This window comes from Cherax quadricarinatus, chromosome 81, assembly GCF_038502225.1.
Source record: "Cherax quadricarinatus isolate ZL_2023a chromosome 81, ASM3850222v1, whole genome shotgun sequence".
Classification (NCBI taxonomy): Eukaryota; Metazoa; Arthropoda; class Malacostraca; order Decapoda; family Parastacidae; genus Cherax; species Cherax quadricarinatus.
This window is the reverse complement of record NC_091372.1, coordinates 11,229,116-11,246,347: the sequence shown is the minus strand read 5'-3', so window position 1 is coordinate 11,246,347 and position 17,232 is coordinate 11,229,116. Positions and strand designations below refer to the sequence as shown.

General features: G+C 38.5%; 1 protein-coding gene across 6 annotated transcripts in view; it reads left to right on the top strand.

Moving 5' to 3' along the window:
- Positions 1 to 5,527, top strand: part of LOC128699797 (serine-rich adhesin for platelets) — a 350,518-nt gene extending 344,991 nt beyond the window's left edge. For all 6 annotated transcript variants that reach the window (XM_070102414.1, XM_070102415.1, XM_070102413.1 and 3 more), the window contains 2 exons: positions 3,097 to 3,195; positions 3,990 to 5,527. In XM_070102414.1, the coding sequence (XP_069958515.1) occupies positions 3,097 to 3,195; positions 3,990 to 4,248 (358 nt within the window). In that variant the 3' untranslated portion in view covers positions 4,249 to 5,527. The remainder of the gene's footprint in view (positions 1 to 3,096; positions 3,196 to 3,989) is intronic.
- The last annotated feature ends 11,705 nt before the right edge of the window (positions 5,528 to 17,232 follow it).

Below are 17,232 nucleotides of genomic sequence, written 5' to 3'. Positions count from 1 at the left end.
TATCTGTGCACCTCTGGCCAGACAGTGATGGTGTGAATGATGGTGAAAGTTTCTTTTTCAGGTCACCCTACCTTGGTGGGAAATGGCCGGCATTTAATATTTTTCACACTATTTTTAATATTAGTATGTCAAAGAGCACCTGTGTGATATAAGTAATATTGAAAACTTAAAAAAAATCTTGAAAATTTTACAATTGTTTTCTTCCAAAATGTGACATGTTGGAAGTACAGTGGACCCCCGGTATTCGATAAATCCGGTTTTCGATGCATTTTAACGCAAAAATTTTTCCTCGGTATTCGATTGAAAACCTGGTATTCGATACGATTCGTATGAGACCTGTCCACGTGTGGCCTGAACTGCTCCGCGTGTGCTAGTGTTTACAAGCCAGCCAGTGTGCGCGCATCTAAGGATACATTCAGTACATTCCATATTATCCATATTATCACTGTGTTTGGTGCTTGTTTCTACAAAATAAGTCACCATGGGCCCCAAGAAAGCTTCTAGTGCCAAACCTTCGAGAAAAAAGTCGCTAATGACTTATGAAATGAAGAAAGAGATAATTGCAAAGAACGAAAGTGGAGTGCGTGTGTCGGAGCTGGTCAGGTTGTATAATAAACCACAATCAACCATCTCTACTATAGTGACCAGGAAAACAGCAATCAAGGAAGCTGTTCTTGCAAAAGGTGCAACTGTGATTACGAAACAGCGACCACAAGTGTTAGAAAATGTTGAGAGATTGTTACTGGTGTGGATAAATGAAAAACAGATAGCAGGAGATAGCATCTCTCAAGCAATCATTTGTGAAAAGGCTAGGCAGTTGCATGACGATTTGGTAAAGAAATTGCCTGCAACTAGTGGTGATGTGAGTGAATTTAAGGCCAGCAAAGGTTGGTTTGAAAGATTTAAGAATCGTAGTGGCATACATAATGTGATTAGGCATGGTGAGGCTGCCAGTTATGTTGTGCGACAGAAGTCCAGTGACTCTCAAGCTGGTCCTAGTGGCATTAAAAGAATAAGGGAAGTAACCCCGGAATCCCCTTCCTAATGGAAGGGGATTCCCCTTCGAAACACTAACACCTCTCTCCTCCTCCCATCCCATCAATCATCACCAGATCTTCATTAAAGGTAAGTGTCAATTATTTTATTGTTATTGTAATTATTCTATTGCATTAAACTTAATATTTCATGTAGTAAAAATTTTTTTTTCATACTTTTGGGTGTCTTGCACAGATTAATTTGAGTTCCATTATTTCTTATGAGAAAAATTGATTCGGTTTTCGATATTATCGGTATTCGATGAGCTCTCAGGAATGGATTAATATCGAATACCGAGGGTCCACTGTATACAAATGATAAATTACTTACCTGGAGTTTACCTGGAGAGGGTTTCGTGGGTCAACGCCCCCACGGCTTGGTCTGAGACCAGGCCTCATGGTGGATCAGGGTCTGATCAACCATGCTGTTACTGCTGGCCACACACAAGTTGATGTACGAACCACAGCCCGGTTGGTCAGGTACTGACTTTAGGTGCCTGTCCAGTGCCTTCTTAAGACAGCCAGGGGTCTATTGGTAATTCCCCTTATGTATGCCGGGAGGCAGTTGAACAGTCTTGGGCCCCTGACACTTATTATGTTGTCTCTCAGTGTACTCATGGCGCCCCTGCTTTTCATCAGGGGAATGTTGCATCTCCTGCCGAGTCTTTTGCTTTCATATGGAGTGATTTTCGTGTGCAGGTTTGGTACCAATCCCTCCAGGATCTTCCAAGTGTATATTATCATGGATCTCTCTCGCCTGCATTCCAGGGAATACAGATCAAGGACCTTCAACCGTTCCCAGTAATTTAGGTGCCTTATCGTACTTGTGTGTGCTGTAAAAGTTCTTTGTACGCTCTTCAGGTCTGCAATGTTGCCAGCCTTGAAGGGGGCCATTAGTGTACAGCAGTATTCCAGCCTAGAGAACACAAGCGATTGGAAGAGAATCATCAGGGGCTTGGAATCCCTAGTTTTGAAGGTTCTCATTATCCATCCTATCATTTTCTTAGCAGATGAGGTAGATACATTGTTGTGGTCTTTGAAGGCGAGATCCTCTGACATTATCACTCAAAGGTCCTTCACATTACTTTTCCGCTCTATTGTATGGTTAGAATTTGTCATATACGACCTTGATAGATTTTTAATTTTCTCAAGTTTCCCATATCTGAGTAGTTGAAATTTCTTCTCGTTGAACTTCACATAATTTTGAGTGGCCCATTCAAAAATTTGGTTAATGTCCGCTTGGAGTCTCGCAGTGTCTTCGATGGAGGTCACTGCCATGGTAATCTGGGTGTCATCCGCAAAGGAAGACACGGAGCTATGGCTTACATCTCTGTCTGTCAGAAATGAGGATGAGGAATAGAATGGGAGAGAGTACTGTGCCTTGTGGAACAGAGCTTTTTACAGTGGGTGCCTGGGACTGTACTATACTATTACTCTTTGTGTTCTATTTGTCAGGAAGTTATAGATCCATCTACCAACCTTTCCTGTTATTCCTTTATCATGCATTTTGTATTAAAAAACTTCTTTCAATGTACCAGCCGTATCCCACCAAGGCAGGGTGGCCCAAGAGAAAAAAACTAAAGTTTCTCCTTTTAAATTTAGTAATATATACAGGAGAAGGGGTTACTAGCCTCTTGCTCCCGGCATTTTAGTCGCCTCTTACAACACGCATGGCTTACAGAGGAAGAATTCTGTTCCACTTCCCCATGGAGATAAGAGGAAATAAATAAGAACAAGAATTAGAAAGAAAATAGAAGAAAACCCAGAGGGGTGTGTATATATATGCTTGTACATGTATGTGTAGTGTGACCTAAGTGCAAGTAGAAGTAGCAAGACGTACTTGTAATCTTGCATATTTATGAGACAGACAAAAGACACCAGCAGTCCTACCATCGTGTAAAACAATTACAGGCTTTCGTTTTACACTCCCTTGGCAGAACGGTAGTACCTCCCTGGGCGGTTGCTGTCTACCAACCTACTACCTACATTAATGTAATGCCGTTTTAATCAAGTGACTAATGTGGCGAGAAGCAAATGGAATAAATTATACTTTCTCTTTCAGATTCAGTGAAGAGTCAAATATATCATCAGCATCAGAGTCCACATCAGCAGATGCACCAATTTCCAATACTCCACCAATCCCAAATCTCGGGCCACAACAGTAAGTGATACCGGGTGATGCACAAAGTTCATTTCAAAGATTGAAGATAGTAAAATTAACAAGATTTAACATTTTAACTTCAGTAACTCTTGTTTATTCAGTTATGCAAATGTACCTCTGGTATTGGGTGATATCTATCTTTTGATTTTTCACTGCATATATTTTTTCTTTCATTTTTGTATCCAGATGAATTTTTGAGATTGGATCTTCTAAATGTTTGATCCTAATATACTTACATGGTGACTGTTTTAGGAATTAACTGTATGCAGAGGGTGTGTGTGGGGGATATCAAGTGTGAACTGGTGAGACATCAATGTACAACACATTGTATAATTTTAATTAAGTTGTCTGAGTGGCTGATCAATAGCCCACAACCCGTGTATTTTTTGTATTTGTTTTTGGAAACTATGTAACTAAGGAACATGATGGAGGCAGTACAGATCACTGACATTGTACTGATAAGATTTTCACATGAGAACATTCTTGCTCTTATTGTTTTTTAAACGTTTTATCCATTGAAATTCACGTATATTTTACTCTCGTCATATTAGTCTTGTATGGGGAATTAAGAGGCTTTTTGAAATTCAAGTATGATATAATTTGTTCATGCATCAGTTTATGATTTCTGTAACCACCATATTTATTAATAGGCCTGATATACAAAATCATTATAAAATAAAATGGAACAATGTGTCCAATAGGTTTCTTACTGTCCATGTATTTTATCCAGTTTCCTAAACTGCTTTGCACTCGTGTGCTGGCACACATTTTTACTACATCTTTTATCTTTGCAGCTGGCTACTTGAGGCTCTGGAGGATGTCATAGGTTGGGTTCGTGGTGGACAGTGGCCGTACTCTCAACAACAAACTGTTCAGGGTGCTCGTTATGCATTTACATCACTGTTGCTTTTGCTGGCAGCATTCTTCCTTCTTTTAACTATTTCTACAGGTGATTTGAAAGTACCATATCCTTATCATCCTGGCTGGACAACAATTCACCATGTGCTTCATCCATTTGTAAGTCTACGATATGTGGGTACTCCACCCACGTGACTGAATACTGTTTTAAATGCTCTTGGACAAACTTTTATTCACTTTTCAAAGTAGTAGTTCTATATTTGGGAATCTTAGTCCTGCAGTCAAGTTTACAAATTATAATTTTTTATTAGTAATCACTCAAAAGGTTACATTTAATAAGTCATTATTAAATCTTGAATTGGAGGGCAACTTGTACATATCTGTAACAAACTATATAGCTGATTTCTTTTATTTATTATATTTACAGAAAGAATTAAATTTTTTCATGTGTAACATCTGTTTAAACTTTTGTCTTGTACAAGTTTTCTTAAATGTATTAATTCATAGTAGTCCTATTTTAACTTGAATATAGACTGCTGATTTATTACAATACTTTTCCTCCTTTACACTCAGTGTTATACTGTATATATTTTTTGTACTTATATGTATAATAAATTTGAGTTTAGAAATTCAATACTATTATATTTCTGATTTGACAAAAATATATTTATATTGCAAGTTGCAGCAATATAGATGCATTGACAAACTTGCTGAAAAGTTCATGTAAAGATGGCCATTATGCAAAAGTTTATTATGCTAATGTGAAAAATTGTCAGTTCTGTTTGAATAGTTTTATTTCTTTACATGCATACTGATTGTAGGAAGGAATCATATCAAGGTGCAGATAATGAAAACCAAATATCATCTAGTTCCCTCTTACATCCCTGAATTAGTTCCTCTTATTTGTGAAAGAAATATTAGTGCCATTGTTTTACTTAACAGTTTTATTTTACTGGTCATAAGACTTTAGCTGTACAGGAAAACCCTGCATATACAACACCTTTTTCAGTGTTCCACACTTTTCTTGGCTTTAAATCAAGCCATTGTTGCACCCACTGGTGACTATCGCCGGTGGGTGGAACATAATAAACAATGGCTCAGTTTGAAGCCAACAATAACATGGAACACTGAAAAGAGGTGCTGTATGTGCGAGGAACCTCCCATCCACATTCATGTGTTCAACATTAATGCTATTGTTTCTATATATTGTGGAGATTCAACAGAAAAATGTGCTGAATTTTGAACATTGGTGATTTTGTTTTGGAAGGATTTAAAACTTATTTTTGATGCAGTACTTTACATACATATTAGATTATAAGCCTTTTATTTTCTGTGATAAATAGAAATAGAACTAAAGTCATTTAATCCAATAAATTATCCATCTGTACCATATTTTTAGATACGATATTTGAAGAACATTAATTTCATCTTAAGATACCCGATGAATATTTATTAATAAACATTAGAAAAACTACTGTACTTTGAAATGAATACTTACGAACCTTGCAAGAAAAATAGGAAGTAAATGGGTATTTGATATAGGAGAGTTGCTCCAATTCCTTGATCAAGAGCTGTTTGCCAGCATAAGGCAATACCCTGAGACAATAATAAACATTTATTAATATTGTGTCCTTCAGGGAAGGTTCCTTTATACTGGAGGGCTCTCGATCCAAAAACTTGATTCCTATCTTTTCCTTTCCTACGCTAATGACCCTTGTAGGTTTAGTGCTTTTTTTTTTATTATAACTTTTCTTTCTTATGAAATCGACACAATTGCAAACAAGTCACAGAACACTGGTCTGTGAGTTTTAACCCTTTCAGGGTTTCGGCCGTACTAGTACACGTACACCTAAATTCTAGCGCCCTCAAATCTAGTGAGAGAAAGCTGGTAGGCCTACATATGAAAGAATGGGTCTATGTGGTCAGTATAAAAAAAAAAAAAAAATCCTGCAGCACACTGCGTAATGAGAAAAAAAAATCCGACCGTGTTTTTGGATTAAAACAGCGACTTTGCACTGTATTTTCGTATGGTATTTATTGTTGTATTCTAGTTTTCCTGGTCTCATTTAACCCTTTGAGGGTTTTCGTCGTACTAGTACGTCTTACGCGTAGGGGTTTTTGACGTACTAGTACTCATAAATTCTAGCGACCTCAAATCTAGTGGGAGAAAGCTGGTAGGCCTTCATATGAAAGAATGGGTCTATGTGGTCAGTGTGCACAGTCTAAAAAAAATCCTGCAGCACACGGTGCATAATGAGAAAAAAAAAACTTTCCATTTTTTTTTAATAAATCAGCGACTTTGCAGTGTATTTTCGTATAGTATTTATTGTTGTATTCTAGTTTTCTTGGTCTCATTTTATAGAATGGAAGACATATTACTGAAATGGAGATGATTTTGACTGGTTTTACAATGAAAGGTGCCTTGAAATTGAGCTCAAAGTAGCAGAAATGTTCGATTTTTACCAAACTTCAAAAGTAAACAAATCGTGCCAAGCGTGCAATACACGTCAACTGGTGAGTCTAATATTCTTTCACAAGTGCACCAATAATATTTATACCATTTTTTACACTAATGCAGTAGTCTGCATAACAGTAAATCTTATATTTTTTGTGAGAATAAAAATTCAAAGTGGAAAGCAAAAGAATATAAGAGGGGCCTTGAGACGTGACTAATGACTAGAGGAAATGGTCTTTTAGTGCCAGGAATGTCTTTCTTGTTTATTCTGGACCCTATTCCGAAATTGGCATCTTTTGAAATTTGTGTGAAATTGGCAAAATTGCTAAATTCTGACCACTGTACTGGATAGTTGAATTTATAAATGGGTGGTTTCTTGCACCCATTCGATAGAAAAAATGGAGTTCTAGCGAAATATTCATGTTTTTTGTCGACTAGTACAGTGAAATTGGCCGAAAATGGGGCTCAAAGTGGGCAAAATCGCCGATCCGTAAACATCGCCGAGACCGCTAACTTTGCGAGAGCATAATTCCGTAAGTTTTCTATCAAATTTCAAACTTTTGGTGTCGTTATGATCGGGAAAAGATTCTCTATCTTTTCATAAGAGAAAATAATTTTTTTTTTTTTTTTAAATTTGGCCGACCCTGAGAACGAGTTTCGGAGAGGGCCTATCGACCCTCAAAGGGTTAATAGAATGGAAGACATACTAAAGAAATTGAGATGATTTTGACTGGTTTTACAATGAAAAGTACCTTGAAATTGAGCTCAAAGTAGCAGAAATGTTCGATTTTTACCAAAGTTCAAAAGTAAACAGATCAGGCCAAGCATCCAATACACGTCAACTGGCGAGTCTAATATTCTTTCACAAGTGCGCTGATATTATTTATACCATTTCTACACTAATGCAGTAGTCTGCATAACAGTAAATCTTTTATTTTTTGTAAGAATAAAAACTCAAAAGTGGAAAGCCAAAGAAATATAAGAGGGGCCTGGGGGGCGTGACTAACGAACAGAGAACTTATTTTAGTGCCAGGAATGTCTTGTTTATTCTGGACCCTATTCGGAAATTGGCATCATTGCTAAATTCTGACCACTTTATTGGATAGCTGAAATGGGTGGTTTTTTGTACTCGTTCAATAGAAAAAATGGAGTTCTAGCGAAATAGTTATTATTTCTGTCGACTAGTAAACTGGAATTGGCCGAAAATAGGGCTCAAAGTGGGCAAAATCACCAATGCGTAAACATCATCGAGACCGCTAATTTCGCGAGAGCATAATTCCATGAGTTTTCCATCAAATTTCATACTTTTGGTGTCATTATGGTCGGGAAAAGATTCTCTCTTTTCATAAGAAAAAATAATTTTTTTTTTTAAATTTGGGAACCCTGAAAGGGTTAAGACTTGCCTGCCACAGGTTGAACTTGCACCTGTTCTGTGATTTGTATTTTCTTTCTTTGGCTTGAACATGGTTAGCTCCTATTTCCCAGGCACTCCATGACTCCTACTGGTTAAAAACTTCCCATCAGGATTTAATGGAATCAAGACTACTGTGAATGTATAATAGTGTATTAAAATTTTATATAAAAGCATAAGAGAATATATAAAGAATTTATAAATTTTCTCTGAATATATATTCTTTAAGTATTTTTTCAAACTATATATAATAGTGAATTTGTACTTGCCACAAAAACTTTTCTTACAAATTAATTTTTGGAGAAAATACTTAAATATACACAAAAATTGGAATAAACAAAACACACATTATTACACCTGCTAAGGCAGAACAACAACAAATATAAGCAGTCTCACCAGAAGCAAGAATGAACTCTTAACATTACTTATGCAGGTAAATTACAATCATAACCGAGTGCTTAACCCGTAAGGGTCATACAGCGTTGCTATGCTGGTAAAACACTGTGTATGTATGCACTACGTATATTTTTTCTTTTCGACACTTCGGCCATCTCCCACCGAGGCATGCTGACCCATAAAAGAAACACTTTCACCATCGTTCACACATAATCGCTGTCTTTGTAGAGGTTCCCAGATACAACACTTTAGATGTCACTCCAAATGGCCAGTATCCCAAACTACTCCTTTAAAGTGCAGACATTGTGCTTCCCACCTCCAGGACTCGAGTCTGGCAAACCGGTTTCCCTTCACAAAATATTACCCTGCTCACAGTCCAACAGTTCGTCAGGTCCCAAAAATCATTTGTCTCCATTCACTATCTAATAATATATATGATAAAATATATAACACACAACACACCTTGTGGGTTTAGCATTTAGTTATGATTATAATAATTATAATGATAAGTGCTAAACCCAAAAGGATCATACAGCACTGCAGAATAGTGTACAGTACAGTAATTTTAAAGTATGTAATTTACAGTAATTCTACTTATCTTTTCAAAGTGGAGAGATGCGTAATCATTAACAGCAACAAAACATTGTTGAACATACCACTGTTGTGAGATAAGCACTAGTTTTTTATTATAATAATGTGCATACCATTTAGGCACTACTGCTTCAAACTTTTTACCTTTATAGGACCACCTGTTGAACCTTTCTGGCTAGCATCTACACTGAACTTAAGAACATCATCTGTAAGCTTGTTCTTGCTTCCCTGAACCTCAAGGCACTGTTTCTTAACACCATATTCCTCACATACCTGTGACACTGAGCTGCCAGACTCAACGTTTATGAGTTCAAGTTTCTACTGAACCACACATTTCCTCTTGGATGCCACCTCCTAGTTCAGAAGTCATTGTTAATTGCACTTAAGTCACACAAAACATTAAATCTAGGCAGAAAATTGGATATCAAATAAGTGTGCGTGCGCGAGAGAAGACAGTTAATTGGTGCAGGCGGCCTATGGCTCCAGGAACAATGAAAACAGATAGATCCTGGACGTAGGCACTCAGGCCCATACAAATGCTAGAATCGTCAGACTCGGTCTAATGAATCAGAAGATGTCATTATCACTGTAGACACAATCTGGAATTATGGACATTTTTTTTCCATTTTGTTCAATGATTCCAACATTTGTCCATAATTTCTGAAATCCTTTAAGTGGGGGACCATTACTTAGAGGTTTTTATTGAAGGGCCTTAAAACAATATGCAAAAAAAATACAGCCTATCCTCACTTAACGACGGAATTCTGTTCCAAAGACCACATTGTTAAACGAATTTGTAGCTAAGTGAGGAGCATACTATAATGGTGGTGGGTTTGTGTCAACCATCTTTGATGTTTTAATGTCACCTTTGCACCATTTATAACATTTCTGGTATATTTTTAAATATTTATACAGTAGTGTACTGTATATTGAAATAAACAGAATAGAGGAAATCGGCTCTAATATACATTATTTAGGTATGAATACTGATCACAGAACCCGTCTGTAAACGAGTGTATGTTGCTAAGTGAGGAGAGGTTGTAATTTTTATTTTAAAACTACTGTAATAATTTTTTTTACCTGCATAGTGATTTAAGATGTTTCAAATTTACAATTTTGAGCTCACTCTTACTACTGGGCAATACATCTTGTAAGGCACTTTATAAAAATGTAAAATTAAACAGAAAGCACATATTTTAACAGTACAAAATAGCATATTAATGGTATATATAATACCAAAAGGTAGATGAGCAAAACGTGCAACAGTTTGATATCTTTGCAGTAAGATCATAGTAAACAGGTGATACCACAATATGCAAAACATCCATTGTGAAAAAATAACGAAATTCCAAGTGCTTTCGTGATTTCTTACATTATCAAGGAACTTTAATAACAATAGCTCAGCAGAAAGCTATATAAGGCTGAGATTTCACCTCAGTCACTTTCGACATTATGCCCGTCTCGTAATGGGATGGGTGTAATGTCAGATGTGACCATGTGATATCTCAGCGTTATATAACGTTTTGCTGTTCTAGTAGTGTTACAGGTCCTTGATAATGTAAGAAATCACGAAAGTGCTTGGAATTTCACTATTTTTTTCACAGTGGTTGTTTTGCAATTTGGTGTCTGCATTGACAAGATGTTCTCATGCTGAGGCGACAACAGAGATGTAGATATGTAACTGAAGCTTTGGAGCTGAACACCAAGGCTGAGGGACTGACCACCTCATATCTACCTCTTCACTATTTGTCTCCAGTATTTAGTTGCCTTTATTTCGCAATAATACCAAACTGTTGTATGTCTCACTGACTGACCAAAAAATAGTGTTTAGCGTATTCTACATGTAAGATATACATAAGTATTCAGACACAGTCAACTAAACATTTTAGGCACAATTTAATAAATGAAAAGATTTTGTGAAGTGTAGCTTGAAAAATGTTTCCTCTTCATTTCTCAAGATCTATGCTGATATATTCTTCTCCAGGAAATTTCTTTGATGGCAGTGAGAGGCTCTTCATGCAAGGAATTAAACCTATCCTTCCCTTTCTTGGATATAATCAGTGTGCCCCCTCCCCCCCATTCATCCAGGCACTGACCCCTACAGGTTTAGTGCTTCTTAAATACCTAAATTATTACATTCATGGGCAAACCACTAAACCCGCAGTGGTCATACAGAACCTCGGGGAATGAAAGGCGATCAGGTCCAATTCCTTGGATCAAGAGCCTCTCTGGCATCAGGGCCAATGAGGAGTCTCTCTCACATGGTATATTTCTACCTCTCTACAGGACAAACCACTGGGGGTGGAAATCTTTAGCTCAAGTACTTTCACATTTCTCAGTGCATCATCAGGAGCTGTGCAATGTTGCAAAGGAGCACCCAAAGCAGGGAGAGAGGTCTCAGAATAGCGTAGGTGTCACTGTCCATGGTTACCCTTAAAGGGTAACCATGGACGGTGACACTTATGCTACTCTGAGACCTCTCTCCCTGCTTTGATTGCTCCCTTGCAACATTGCACAGCTCCTGATGATGCACTGAGAAGAGTGAAAGTACTTGAGCTAAAGATCCCCCCCCCAATGTAGCTTGTCCTGCATAGTTAAGATCGCCCATCTGCGATTGTTTGCTTCTACCTCTATGGGGAAGCAGAACAGAATTCTGCCTCTATAAGCCATGCCAGGAGCAAGGGACTACTAGCCCTGTATACATTACTAAATTTAAAAAGAAAAAAAATTGGTTTTTCTTTTTGAGTCGCCCTGCCTTGGTGGGATACAGCTGGTTTGTTGGAAAAAGAAAAACTACTTGGAGTTTGAAAAAAAAAGAAATATAGTGCAATATTATACTCTACAGCCTTCCAATTAATTATTGTATTACAATACAGTAGACCGTTGTTTAACATGGTGGTTGTGTTCCTGAAAATGCCATGGTAGTTAAAACCATGTTAGACAAACTGAAGAACTTACGGAAAAAATTGGGTTACATTCCTGGGAGCTCCCAAAAAGCCAAACAACTTTTTTTTAGACCAACAGATCTTACAAAAATAAGAGAATATGTAATTGTAGCTTACTGTCGTGATGTATTATGTTTTTTTACTGCTTAAGATTACAAATGCAACAGAAATAATAGTATTTCTTACCTTAAATTGTGGGTGCTGGTGTTTGTGGAGAATTATGCTGTGGCCCTACTGGGCTGAGGTAGATGGTAGAGGTTCTGGTACTGAAGTCGATGGTTGTACTGGAGTGTGCATAAGTCAGTTAAGTCAGTAAATTAGTCAGTCATCACACAAACTCATATTTACCTAGCAGAGGATGGTCCTACACACGTATGAACCAAAGGCTGGGACAAGGGTGGTGGTAGGTCTCCCCCGTTGTCTCTATGGTTTAACCCACAGCCAAGCAGTGTGTATCCAGTGGGCAATGCTCCAAATTTTTTCCCCTCCCGCAAACTGAACCGTGTTAAGTTAATTTTACAAAGTATTGTACAAAATATGCTGCAATTCTTCAGTAGTGCTATAACCAAAATGTGCCAAACAAAACAGTGTTTAACAACGGTCTACTGTATATAAACCATACACAAGTTTTATTTATTTATTTTTTTTTTTATTATCACACTGGCCGATTCCCACCAAGGCAGGGTGGCCCGAAAAAGAAAAACTTTCACCATCATTCACTCCATCACTGTCTTGCCAGAAGGGTGCTTTACACTACAGTTTTTAAACTGCAACATTAACACCCCTCCTTCAGAGTGCAGGCACTGTACTTCCCATCTCCATACACAAGTGCATCATTATATTTGTGGGAAAGCACTAAGAGCATAAGGGTCATACAGCAACTATAGGACATGAGGCAATCTCAATCCAGGAGAAGGGAGGACCAAGTCCAATTCCCTGGATCAAGAGCCCTTTCCCAGTATCAAGGGACGTTTCTCTCGAGGGGATCAACTGCATTAAAGATAGTATTTTCAGAGATGGGTAAAACAAGCATAGCTGGAAATGGAATGATTACAAGCTCTGAGATATAGATGGCTATTAATCTCTTCCCTCAAGGGAACACTAAACCCAAGGGGGCCATACAACCAGGGCAGTAAAAATTTCAAAATCAGTGGCAGAATGCTGAACCTGAAGCCTTGTTATTGTTCAGTAGAGAGAACTGTTAACAGCTTAATACATAATGTATTTATGAAGCACTAAGCCTGTTAGAGGTCATACACCTGGGGAATTGGAGGTAATTGGGCTTGGGAAAGACAAGGTAGTGCCATTTTACTTCACTGGCATTAAGGTATTCTCCTTGAAGAAAAAGTAAGAGATGGGAAGACAAATAGTCACAAGTTGAGAGTCATGTAAGTAGATCCATAATACCAGATGAACACCTAACCCACTACATTTTTTTAAAAGGACACTAAAAAAGAAAATGAAATAAGGTATGTAACAGCAACACAAGAAGGCTACAAACTAAAGGAAGCCAGAGAAGTTGGGATTTAATGGTATACCTGGAGGGTATTCTGGGGATTAATGGCCCCGCGGCCCAGACCATGATCAGGCCTCGTGGTGGGTCAATGCCTGATCAACCAGTAAGGTGATGGCAGGTTTTGCCAACAAGTATGGTTGAGAAAACACTTGGTCTACAGTAAATGTTCTTCAGTATTATCTCTTTAAAGTCTAGGTTAGTTGTTTAGTTGCCAAAACTTTTTTTCACATTTGCACAAAGCATAACTAGCTCCAATGCATAACCCACTCAATATTAGAAAACTTACACAATAAATCAGCTAAAGGAACTGAACTCAATATTGACCCAAATCCTTGTTATAGGCAATGTTTTGCTCAGGGAAGAACATTACAATTTGATAAAACTCTACACATCGTTAACAAACATTACCTCTGCACCTTTGTCTTTCTATCAAAAACCTGTGTGAAAGTAGGCAGCACTCTACTTCCAGAAAACAAATGTTCAGGAACTATGAAGTGCATCTGTCTCACGCTAATGCACAAGATCGCCCCTCCACCATGCCTTGTGGTGAATGACCCATACGAGTTTAGCGCTTCACATGCAGTAAACCCTCGAGGATTTACTTACATTGCAAAGCATGTTAAAAAAAAAGTTCTTCACTGCTCGATTAGTACTGCATGTAACGCACAACAGACTAGACTATAGTAACCTGGGGCATAAGAGGTAAGCAAGACAGTAGCTCAAATTCTTTGGATCAACAGCTTTCCACTGACATCAAGGTTACTGAATAATAATAATGTATTGGAAAACACTATAAAGGTTGTACAGGTCTCCCTCCACATTCGCGAGTTCCACTTTGTGGGCTTCGAACATTCGCGAATGCCCAGCCGCCCAATTATACTTAAAATATGTCATTACGTATGTTAGGAATTGTGGCGGAAGCAGAGTTTGTTCGGAGACAGGACAAAATAGTCCTTCAATATGACACTAATATCAACTCTACGGCTTATTTATCTAACAATTGATCAAATATGACATAAACAATATTAATAACAGTAATAACAACTATTAATAATGAGTGGTGGTGTTGTTGGGTTTATAAGGGCCACCGAGAGCATAAGCCGTACATAGTGGTGGTGAAGGCCAGCAGAGGCTGCGGTGTTCTCAGTAGCCCTACATACCTCCAACAACAGTGGAGGAGTTAGGTTTGTGTTGTTCTTTTTCTATCGATTAATCGCTTAACTTACTTGCTACACTGTTGATGCTGCACTAAAGCCTTTATCGACTCGTGCTGCTTTAGTATCGTACATATCGTAGAATCACTGAAGAAAGCACATTCTCCCCTCTCTCCTCCTCCTCCACTTTGGTACTCTGCTGAATTCTGTAGTCTTTCTCACCTTTCATACCAAAGGGCTGGCACTAGTACAATATTTTACGAGGTTTTCACGTGTTTTATGATTGTTCATGGTTCAATAGGTTAAGGAAACAGTTTTTTTTTTCTTTTTTTTTCAACAAGTCAGCCGTCTCCCACCGAGGCAGGGTGGCCCAAAAAGAAAATATTTTCATCATCATTCAACACTTTCACCACACTCACACATAATCACTGTTTTTGCAGAGGTGCTCAGAATACAACAGTTTAGAAGCATATACGTATAAAGATACACAACATATCCCTCCAAACTGCTAATATCCCAAAACCCCTTCTTTAGAGTGCAGGCATTGTACTTCCCATTTCCAGGACTCAAGTCCGGCTATATAAAAATAACCGGTTTCCCTGAATCCCTTCACTAAATATTACCCTGCTCACACTCCAACAGATCGTCAGGTCCCAAATACCATTCGTCTCCATTCACTTCTATCGAACACACTCATGCACGCCTGCTGGAAGTCCAAGCCCCTCGCCCATAAAACCTCCCTTACCCCTTCCTTCCAACCTTTTCGAGGACGACCCCTACCCTGTCTTCCTTCTCCTACCGATTTAAATGCTCTCCATGTCATTCTACTTTGATCCACTCTCTCTAAATGACCAAACCACCTCAACAACCCCTCTTCAGCCCTCTCACTAATACTTTTATTAACTCCACACCTTCTAATTTCCACACTCCAAATTTTCTGCATAATATTTACACCACACATTGCCCTTAGACAGGACATCTCCACTGCCTCCAACCGTCTCCTCGCTGCTGCATTCACAACCCAAGCTTCACACCCATATAAGAGTGTTGGTACTACTATACTTTCATACATTCCCTTCTTTGCCTCCACAGATAACATTTTTTGACTCCACATATACGTACCTCAACGCACCACTCGCCTTTTTTCCCTCATCAATTCTATGATTAATCTCATCCTTCATAAATCCATCCGCCGACACATCAACTCCCAAGTATCTGAAAACATTCACTTCTTCCATACTACTCCTTCCCAATCTGATATCCAATTTTTCTTGATCTAAATCATTTGATACCCTCATCACCTTACTCTTTTCTATGTTCACTTTCAACTTTCTACCTTTACACACACTCCCATAAGCACAGTATCATCAGCAAAAAGTAACTGTGTTAATTCCCATTTTGTAATTGATTCCCCATAATTTAATCCCACCCCTCTCCCAAACACCCTAGCATTTACTTCTTTTACAACCCCATCAATAAATATATTAAACAACCATGGTGACATTACACATCCCTGTCTAAGACCTACTTTTAATGGGAAGTAGTCTCCCTCTCTTCTACACACCCTAACCTGAGACGACCGACTTGTTGAAAATATATATATATATGGACCAGGTGTTTACAGTGAAACATATAAGTGAACAGTATTTAGATAAGGCTAAAGAGGTCTTTGTGGCATTTATGGATTTGGAAAAGGCGTATGACAGGGTGGATAGGGGGGTAATGTGGCAGATGTTGCAAGTGTATGGTGTAGGAGGTAGGTTACTGAAAGCAGTGAAGAGTTTTTACGAGGATAGTGAGGCTCAAGTTAGAGTATGTAGGAAAGAGGGAAATTTTTTCCCAGTAAAAGTAGGCCTTAGACAAGGATGTGTGATGTCACCGTGGTTGTTTAATATATTTATAGATGGGGTTGTAAGAGAAGTAAATGCGAGGGTCTTGGCAAGAGGCGTGGAGTTAAAAGATGAAGAATCACACACAAAGTGGGAGTTGTCACAGCTGCTCTTTGCTGATGACACTGTGCTCTTGGGAGATTCTGAAGAGAAGTTGCAGAGATTGGTGGATGAATTTGGTAGGGTGTGCAAAAGAAGAAAATTAAAGGTGAATACAGGAAAGAGTAAGGTTATGAGGATAACAAAAAGATTAGGTGATGAAAGATTGAATATCAGATTGGAGGGAGAGAGTATGGAGGAGGTGAACGTATTCAGATATTTGGGAGTGGACGTGTCAGCGGATGGGTCTATGAAAGATGAGGTGAATCATAGAATTGATGAGGGAAAAAGAGTGAGTGGTGCACTTAGGAGTCTGTGGAGACAAAGAACTTTGTCCTTGGAGGCAAAGAGGGGAATGTATGAGAGTATAGTTTTACCAACGCTCTTATATGGGTGTGAAGCGTGGGTGATGAATGTTGCAGCGAGGAGAAGGCTGGAGGCAGTGGAGATGTCATGTCTGAGGGCAATGTGTGGTGTGAATATAATGCAGAGAATTCGTAGTTTGGAAGTTAGGAGGAGGTGCGGGATTACCAAAACTGTTGTCCAGAGGGCTGAGGAAGGGTTGTTGAGGTGGTTCGGACATGTAGAGAGAATGGAGCGAAACAGAATAACTTCAAGAGTGTATCAGTCTGTAGTGGAAGGAAGGCGGGGTAGGGGTCGGCCTAGGAAAGGTTGGAGGGAGGGGGTAAAGGAGGTTTTGTGTGCGAGGGGCTTGGACTTCCA